Genomic DNA, 9,531 nt, shown 5'->3' with positions numbered 1-9,531 from the left:
ATTTAACCTCAAAGTATGGCGAATGATATATTTAGCCAATTTTCTAAAGTAGAGTAAATTTGACAACAAAATATAACAACGAACATAAATTTGATTTCAAAATATAACGAAAGGTATATTTAGCCAATTTTCTAAAATAGAGAAAATTTAATCCTTTTCCCTGTAGTTATTCTATCGCCCAAAAGGATTTAATTCATACCCATATTGACTATGTAAAAAAATAATTACAAGCAACCCAAAAGAAAACTTTAACAACATCCGTTTGAAAGGAAACACTGAGCTTCATAACTTTAACAACATCCATTTCAAAAGGAAACTCATAATTTTACTCTTCCATTGGTCAGTTACATGCTCTCCTTAACTAATTATAATCATAAAGGTAGCTGCATTTATAAAATCTTCTTGCTATACTTATAGGGCTAAACACCCTCCACCCCCACCCCCACGCAAAAAAAAAAAAAAAAAAAAAAAACTCATCAATGAAAACATAAGTGACAGACAGGCTTATGGATTCCAGTGAATCCAATAGTATTTTTGTTTATACCCTGTATTAGTATCAGAAAATTTATTAAATAGTATTTAATTGTGCATCTAGCAACTAAGACAACTTATGTAAGTTTTTTTGCTATTTAATTGTGCACCTAGCAACTAAGACAATTTATGTAAGTTTTTTTATATCTCATAACTCGTAATCTTTAAATTCTAACTCCGCCCGTCATAACAGTCTCACTTTTTTTTTTTTTGGTCACATAATGGAACAAGCACTTGGATTGTCATCACTAAAGAGGTAGGCAAATTTTTCTTCAGTAGCATTTGGGGCAAGAAGTGCTTGTGGCACATTTTTAACCATACCAGCAGGTGCTCTTTTGTCATAGGCTTGTGGTGCATGTGGATAATATACCACATTATAAGGTACATATGGCCAAAATTCTGCTCTTTTTCCAGTACTCTTTATTCTCTTCAATACTCTGTTTGGATCCACATAACCATTTACTATCACTTTGCTTTGCTTTCTGATCACTTCCACTGATTTTACACCTGAAATAATCCCAAAGAAAAATTAAATGTAATTAGAATTTAAATTCTACACGCTGTCTTTATCAGAAATATTCAAATAATCATGTCATTTCAAAGATAATAGCAGTAATTTTATTTAATAACATTGGTTGGTAGCTTTGAATAAATGATAATTAACATGTTAAATTATCCTAATGGAAGAAAAGTTTATTATATTGTGAATATATATAACTTAAATCAATGTAATTAATCATGAAACTAGTTAGTAGTCTATATATATAGTACAAGTTTCTACAACTTGTAAATTGCTCTATTGACACTGTTAATAGATACAAGATAAAAAAAATTTAAAATATACATATACCAACGAGCTAGCATAAATATACAGATTCGACAGAGTACAATAATTTGTGTCCAAATCTTTTATATCTATTGAGAAATTCGTCGAATATGTTCATATAATAAATTTCAGAACCGATAAAATTCAAGTCGTGAATCCGCCACCATATACATAGATATATATACCAAGTTGGCATCTGGTATCCAAAAAGAATTTGCATTACTATGTGTTGATTGGAACTCACAAAGTTGGTGTCTTTTTGCAAGTTATTTTTCAAGAAAATGGTGAAAAGTGTGGGATTTCTCTCCATAAAAGGTGTAGTAGCTAACTTTACATGTGCTTGGTATATTAAAAAAAAAAAGGGAGATGCCAAAACACAGAATAAGTAACAGTTCATTAAAGATGATATAGACAGTTGACTATTTCACATGAAAAGTAACATTTCCATAAGTACGTGTTTAATTATTTAGCTTTTAAGAGAAATTTTCTGATCGTTTTTTTTTTTTTGACTCTTTATTCCAAAAATAGATTTAGCATAAACTTGTATGGTTGATACAACTGCATTTTGAATTAATAAAAAGGCGAACACATCGATAACCTCTTGAATAATTTCAGTAGAAAAATTATTTAGACAATCAAATTATAACTTGATATAATTGAACATCTAAACATATGATAAAGTGTTCTTATAAGACATCTTTGATTAAAATTCTCTAAAAGCTTTTGCACGTGTTCTCAAACGTCTATATTACATAAATAAGTTAACTACATAAAGTTATATCACCCCCTTCAATCATATACATCTATCTCAATTGGAAAAAAAAAAAAATGAGGTTTACGACTTATTGAGGCAAATGTGTACAAATAAAGGAGCTAAAATATTTTAAGTAGTTATCTACACCATGAGTGGTCGAGAACATGCGCAGAAACTTTTTCAAAAGTTGAGTTGAAAGCGTCTAATAGGAAAGCTTTATCATGTTTCGATCCATCGTGACAAGCCATCATTCGAATGTATTTCAATCAGAACTTACTGATAAGTTTAGGAATTGTTGATTTATTTCGCCTAATTAATGGAAACTTTGGATTACTTCAAGAAGAAAGCTTCTTTTTTTGTTTGTTGAAGGAGAAGAATAGTAATTTTACGAACCTTTCATATGCTTAACGGAATTCTTGACTCTTCTTTCACATCCATCACAGTCCATTTTCACTTTTATTTCGACAGTCTGCATGCCAAGAAAAAAAAAAAAGACAAATTTTCAATGCTACAAACTTCTAACATAATCCAAAACACATAATAATCTCTATAACAACATTTCATTAAACCGGTTAAGTTTTTAGAATCAAATTTTCAGATTATATTTTATTATATGTTTTCTATAACCATATTTCGTTATAGCATGAGAATCTATCAGAAAAAATGATGTCATTGCAGGAAGCTTTGACCGTATTAACCGGAAAAAAAGATAGCGTGGCGTAAAAATTGAAAATTAAGAGCCTAAGAGAGTCGTCTTGATGATCATATATTCAATTGGATGGAGAAGAAAGTACCTGCATTGATTTCTTCTTGTTGTTTGTGCTAGTTGTGATTGTACAAAAATTTGCTATATACTCCAAAACACCCATAATTTTTGCTGCTTGTTTATCAAAGGAAGAAGAAAAAAGAAATAAATAGAAGAGGAAGAGGAGAGTTTGAACGAGGGAACAAGTTGGGTGAGTTGCGAAAGAATATGACACAATGATTGATTAGCCTGTTATTTTGTTAATTAGTAGGACTTATACACGGTTGGTTAGCCTGTTTTTTAAATTTAAGTTTTGTGTAAGTGTATAAAATATTCTACACTATCAGGTAAATTTGATCTGCTATTGCAAGTTACCCAATTTTTTCTTTTTTAATTTTTATGTAAAATATTGTAATAGTAGATCAAGTTTATGTGATAGTGTAGAATATTTTATACGCTGACAGTGCATAAAACTAAAACTCTTTTATTTTATAATAATATAACTTTGTTACATCATATTCTCTTCGTACCTTACTTTGCGAGACTACACTGAGTATGATGTTATTGTTCATATTACTTTTTGTAACTTAACACTTGTTCTAATATTTTTGAAAGTTTGGTTTCATGCATAATATGCAAAGGATATTATTTTGCTTACTTTTCTTTTTTTGATTTATATGTGGTATTCGGTATCTATTTTGGGACCTGATTAATTTGAATTTTGTCCAAAATGTCCCACTTTAAGTGGTAAAATACTCTCTACCAAAAAATAATTTATACCAATGCTCGATCAAATCCAAATGAAACACCCCGAGTTTTGACACTTGAAAATTTTTTGAGTTCTGAACTCACTGCCTTAGATATATCTCACCCTACGAGTCGTAGGGTGTCTTGAAAAGTCAGGTGACCCTAGTCGTAAGGTATTCGGTAAGTTTGACATAAGACACTGTCTTCATTACGACTTGAGGTCACAAGTCGTAAACACTCAATATGAATCGTAATGATCAAATCGTATGATGTCCAATGTTCATCCAATTTGGTTTTGCTCTGACTACGACTTGGACCATACGAGTCGTAGGGTCACGTAACGAGCCGGTTGGTGGAATCGTAAGGACAACAGTAGGGGGAGGGTCGTAGAGACCGTTTTGGTTATGACTCATGGTGACGAATCGTAATGTGTGGTTACGAATCGATGGGTAACTCGTAACCAAGGGTGACACTTTTTTCAGCTTTTAAGCTGAGGACACTTTGGACAGTTCTCACTTCAACCCCTTATACCCCACGATTTAAAATCATCTTTGAAACTTTATTAGGCTACTATTCTCTATCAAATACTCTCAAGTACTCTCTAAAATTCTCCATCCAAGTTAAAGCTAGGGTTCCAAGAGAGGTGGTCATCTAAGGTTCCAAGGGTGCTTTCTTCTCCAAATTTCTTAGTATTTGAGAAATGTTACTTTTCCCCTATACTTTTATTTTCTTAATGGTATGATTTGAAAAAGGTTTATATGGTTTTGATGTTGAGTTTTGAACTATGGGTTGAGAGTTTTTAAGATAAATTGTTTAAATACTTCTTCTAGGATATTTATGAAATTGTTTTGCTTAAATTGATGGCTGGTAAATGCTTTGGGGTACATGAGAATAGTTGATGGACATGGGTACAATGAAATCCTTAAATTGGTAAATCATTAATTAGGGGGTACAAAGGAATTCCCAAATTAATTAGTTTAGTATGGAAATTGGTAACAACCTCAATCCACTTGCCCAATTGATTTTAAAATATGCCTTATCGCTTGGTTTGATTTATGGCTTAATTGGTTAATTGGATGAAAATTATCTTGAAAATCTTGCGGGGTACACGGGAATTCTCCAAGTGAATTTTATAATAGAGTCTGCGGGGTACATACGAATTCCTAAGAATTGACTTAATGACATTGCTTGCAAGCTATAGTCAGTATGACCATACCACTTAATAATGCCTTAGTAATTGACTCCTGAAATTGGTGGTTGGATTATGTGTTAAGTGATGTAATTGAGAAATAATGGGGGTTGTGTTAGCTAGCCGTGAAGGTGTGAGTCCTAAGGACTAATACTGAAAACTCATGTTTGCCTACATGAGGGATGGCCTTGACACTACAAAAAAAGGTCGAATTGCGAGGGTTAATTTTACATTTTGCAAAGGTTTTAAACCCCCACAAATTTCAATTCTGGGGGTTTCCAAAACCCCCACAATACGAGCCATCACAATCAATTGTCGGCAGTTTTTTTCTAACCGCCATAATTAATTTGCGGCAGTTATTTTGCGGTGGTCCACCCTCGTTACTCTAAATTTAATCTTTTTTATAATAAATTTTTATTACAAATTACGACGGTTTAAAAACTCCGTAATTTTTCTTTTTTTCTTATAAATTTAGTGGGGCCCATCAATTTCAATTACTAATTATAGATTCTAATTTTAGCTAAAATTTAATTGTTCTTTTAGGCATAACCTACAATCCAATATTTGTTCAATTCATATATCATTAACAAAACATGACTAATTAAACATTAAAATTGAAAAACATGTCAAAAATATATTGAACATTAAACTTCAAAATTAAATATTCAACATTAACATCTTCAAACTCGAAATTTTCTAACTAGTATCTTCAAACTTCAAAATCAAATTTAAACAGAAAACCTTCAATATTCTAAGATTCACTCCAACCACACAATTACATCTAAGACATAATTGAATATCCAAGACAATTTGCAACAAAATCAACGATTGTCATTAGGATCACTATCATCACGTGGTCTTCTGCATCCATGGGCAAAATGGGTCCATTGTCCGCATCAATTGGCTACATAAAAATGCAAAGTATAAAAACTAATCATATAAACTTTCAATCCTTATTATAAACCATTTATATCTGTGTATAACTAAAAACAACTAAAAACATCATGATAAATGTAAATAGACCAATCAACAACTACTCCATGCTACAATTTTAAACTACTTAATCAGTTGATCAAACTAGGAAACTGAGTATCATTCAACATACAGTTTTTATATATCACCTTCATTTTGAAATAAAATAAAATGAAAAATGTATCAAGTAAATTGAGATAGAGAGTAAATATACTAATAAACCCTGTTAAGATTATTTGAGACAAGTAAACAACAAGAATCTAAATAAGAAAAGGAACACCAACCACTAATTCGATACTAATAAAATAAAGCACCATGCATGCATGCTTTTAGGCTTTCTTGCTGACCTTTTTCACCACCTTCTTATTGTTGTTAGAATTGCTTTCCCCTTTATATGCAAACTTTGAAATGTCAATAGGACCAAAAGATGTGAGGTTAGCCTTAAAGAACATAAATAAGTCATCAGCAAAACAAATATGCATCACCCCTAATGCCTTACACCTTAGGTAAAACTAGAACATCTTGTTATTTGCTAAAATACTCAATTCTCTTTATACATATCCCACAGAAATGACAAATAGGTAAGATGATATAGGATCACCTTTCCTAATCCCTCTTTTAACTAGGAAGATTTTGGATAATCCACTATTCAGAACAAAAGAGTAAGAGACAATAGAAATATACTCCATAACTCGTTGAATGCATTGATGAGGAAACCCCAGCTCTACCATCATACTCTTAAGAAACCACCACTCTATTGAGTCATATACTTTTCTAAGATAAACTTTCATCATACACCTAGTAGACAAGCTCTTTCTAGAATACCATTTTAAGACCTAATGATTAAAAAAAGATATATGTTTCTCCCCTTAATAAATGATGATTAAGATGGACTGATGATACATTTGATCATCCTCTTCATTATACCTGTAAGGACCTTGGTGAATATTTTATAAATAGTTGAGAAGCATGGTATGGGCCTATAGTCCTTTACAAGGGTAAGATTCTTGACTTTAGGTATGAGAGTATTACTAGTGGAGCTAAATAATTTCTACATTTTCCCTATATGATAAAACTCCTTAACAACAAAAAAAATTAGTCATCACTATGCTCTAATACCGAGTGAAGAATTCTATAGGGTATCCATCAATTCCTAGGGATTATGCTCTAATACTGTATGAAAAAACTCTATAGGGTATCCGTCAATTCCTAGGGCTTTATCCTAGGCATAATGGAAATTACTATCCAAATTTTGTCATTAGTAAGAGTTGCTATTAGAACTTTCTTCTCGAGTTGAGTAAGAATTAGACCCCTCTGGATCACTTTGTTGTTGGTAATATTAAGCTCCTCTATAGTTTCCTCTATCAGGTTTGTAAAGAATGAAAAAAACACATGCTTAACCTTTGTAGAGTCTATTAGCTTTGTACCTTGATCCTCTTAGATGGAGTTGATACAGTTCATGCTTGTTCTTAGCTTTTATGCATTCCAATGGGCATAGAAGTATTTAGTATGTGTATCCCTATATTTGATCCAATTAGATCTTAATTTATGCCTGATTACCTATTCCTCCACTATACGCCATTTATAAATATCCTTCAACAATATCTTCTCCTCCTTAATTGGTTGCTGGTTTAGAGGCTTTCTTGCTACTTAGGACTGAATAAACTCTAGTCTATGTCTTGCCATTTACAAATATTATTCATAAGAAGTCATGTACCTATTCAGATTCTTCAAGTCTCTCTTCAATGCCATGAGTTTATAGTAGCATAAAACTCCTCAAAACTACTCATAAAACTTGAAGAAGTATTAGCATATGATATTTCCTTTGAAGCAGTTTCAACATCAGCAACAATAATCTCCTTAGCTTTGCGCTTCTTTTCATCCTTATTCATCATTTTTTTTACTTATATTTTCTACTGCTGCTACTGATTCATTTTGTTGATTTTCTACACTATTTTCTACAATAATCCGATATTTTTACTGCATCCAAACTAATGCAAACATCATGTTCTCTAATTTCCTAGCCTAATTCAGGTTCCAAATGAGTTGAAATGATATCAACGCAAGCTCAAACTCAAAAAGGATATTTCAACTTTTAAATAAATGAGTAGACAGACCAACACACACTTGATAATTTTTTATTATCGCCTACTCTGATAGTAACCATAATGTTAGATTAAACTTCTGATGACAAAAGCACATACTGAAATAAGAGATGTATACTATTAACTTCGATAGTTCACATGATGATCCTAATTTTTTGTTTACATGCAAATCATATAGATTGAACCAGAGTTAAACAATGATCCAAAGTTAAATAGGAAAGGTGATCAAACACCGAGATCAAAAAAAATAAAGAGAACTTCACTTACTATTGTGGGAGAAACCATTAAAGGAGTATCAAAGAGCCCCAAAAATTGTTCTGGTTTTGTTCCTTCTTTCATTAACATATATGCCTTCAAAGCACTCAGTATTTGATTGTGAAAATTCATCATTTAATTGTAGTTTTCTCGACATTGGAACGAATAAGAGCCTCCACTACTTGATGCACTTGTACCACCAAAATGAGGTCTAACTTGTTGAAAAAATTTACCAGAAACAAGAATCTCACCTTTCCAGAGTGCTCTTACCCTTGCACCTTATCAACGATATCATTTGGCAAAAATTGAGACTAATCTATGGTGCTTTGGCTTAAAGCTAACTCAATTTTTTTCTACATATAGAAAATTTATTGTCAAAATAAATTAATAATAGAAATTCGTTTGACATACCATGGTTGATTGCACAATAAGAGTCTATGGAACATAAGTAAAACTCACACATATTTCTTTTGCTACTTCATTAACATATAGTCCATCTTGATTCTTATGAGTAGCAATGTACATTTGTGCTTGTCCAGGCCACTGTCCAGTCTCGGCCATCTATAAATTTAAAAATATAATCAAAATAATTTGCTATTTAGGAATATTACATTCGAGGTTAATTCACTCACCATTTTAGCCCTTCTTGTAGCATTGGCTTTGGAGCTACCAGTGTGAGGAATTGTCTATTTGTCTGTTTCTTTCAATTTTCACGGTTTCTTTGACGCATTTTCTTATAAAAATATATTTGAATGTCAATTAGAAAATAATAATTATACAACTATAAAGAAATTCATTTACATAAATATCCTTATTGGTTCTTTAAAATTGTATTCAATAAAAGAAGTTCATTGATCTGGTGGGATCCCATCCGAGACCTTATCCATAATTTGAGCTTTACTTTTAAGTGGATCATCAACGTCATTCCACATGTTAATCTTGTTTGCATCCCACTTTTTTCCAATAGATAAAAAAATATGTCGTCGGGCAACTCATTCGACTGTGTCAAACAAGAATTTGGGCTTCAAAATGAAAATATGGTTTAGATTTTCTATTACATGCAAATATAAAATTCAAAGACAAAAATAAAGAAATAGTTGTCTATCTCTCAAAAAAATAATGGAAAAAGGTAAAAAAATACCCTTGAACTATCTGAAATGGATTAAAAATACCCCTCATTGGTTTTTGGCTCAAAAATACCCCTCCGTTAAATATTTGGCTAAAAAATACCCCTCCTTCTAATAGACTTCTACCTAGATTGCCACCTAGATAAAAAAGGCCACATGGCCATGCCACATCACCTTTCATGTGTAAAATTCCCTCTTTAGTTCTACAATCCAATTTTATCATTTGACCCAACCCATAAATAAAAAAACCAAATCCAAGAGTCCAATAACAAAGGGTAAA

General features: G+C 31.6%; 1 protein-coding gene across 1 annotated transcript; it reads right to left on the bottom strand.

Moving 5' to 3' along the window:
• Window positions 1-261: 261 nt before the first annotated feature.
• LOC107869746 (heavy metal-associated isoprenylated plant protein 21) lies at window positions 262-3,112 on the bottom strand. The gene is made up of 3 exons (XM_016716198.2): window positions 2,906-3,112; window positions 2,505-2,580; window positions 262-1,038 (listed from the first exon to the last, which is right to left on the bottom strand). Exons 1-3 carry the CDS (start codon window positions 2,978-2,980, stop codon window positions 746-748), a joined length of 444 nt encoding a protein of 147 aa, XP_016571684.1. The 5' UTR covers window positions 2,981-3,112; the 3' UTR covers window positions 262-745.
• Between the last annotated feature and the right edge of the window lie 6,419 nt (window positions 3,113-9,531).

Source organism: Capsicum annuum, chromosome 4 (assembly GCF_002878395.1).
Source record: "Capsicum annuum cultivar UCD-10X-F1 chromosome 4, UCD10Xv1.1, whole genome shotgun sequence".
In the NCBI taxonomy this organism is placed as follows: domain Eukaryota; kingdom Viridiplantae; phylum Streptophyta; class Magnoliopsida; order Solanales; family Solanaceae; genus Capsicum; species Capsicum annuum.
Note: the sequence above shows the minus strand (reverse complement) of the source record. Positions and strands in the feature narration are given on the sequence as shown.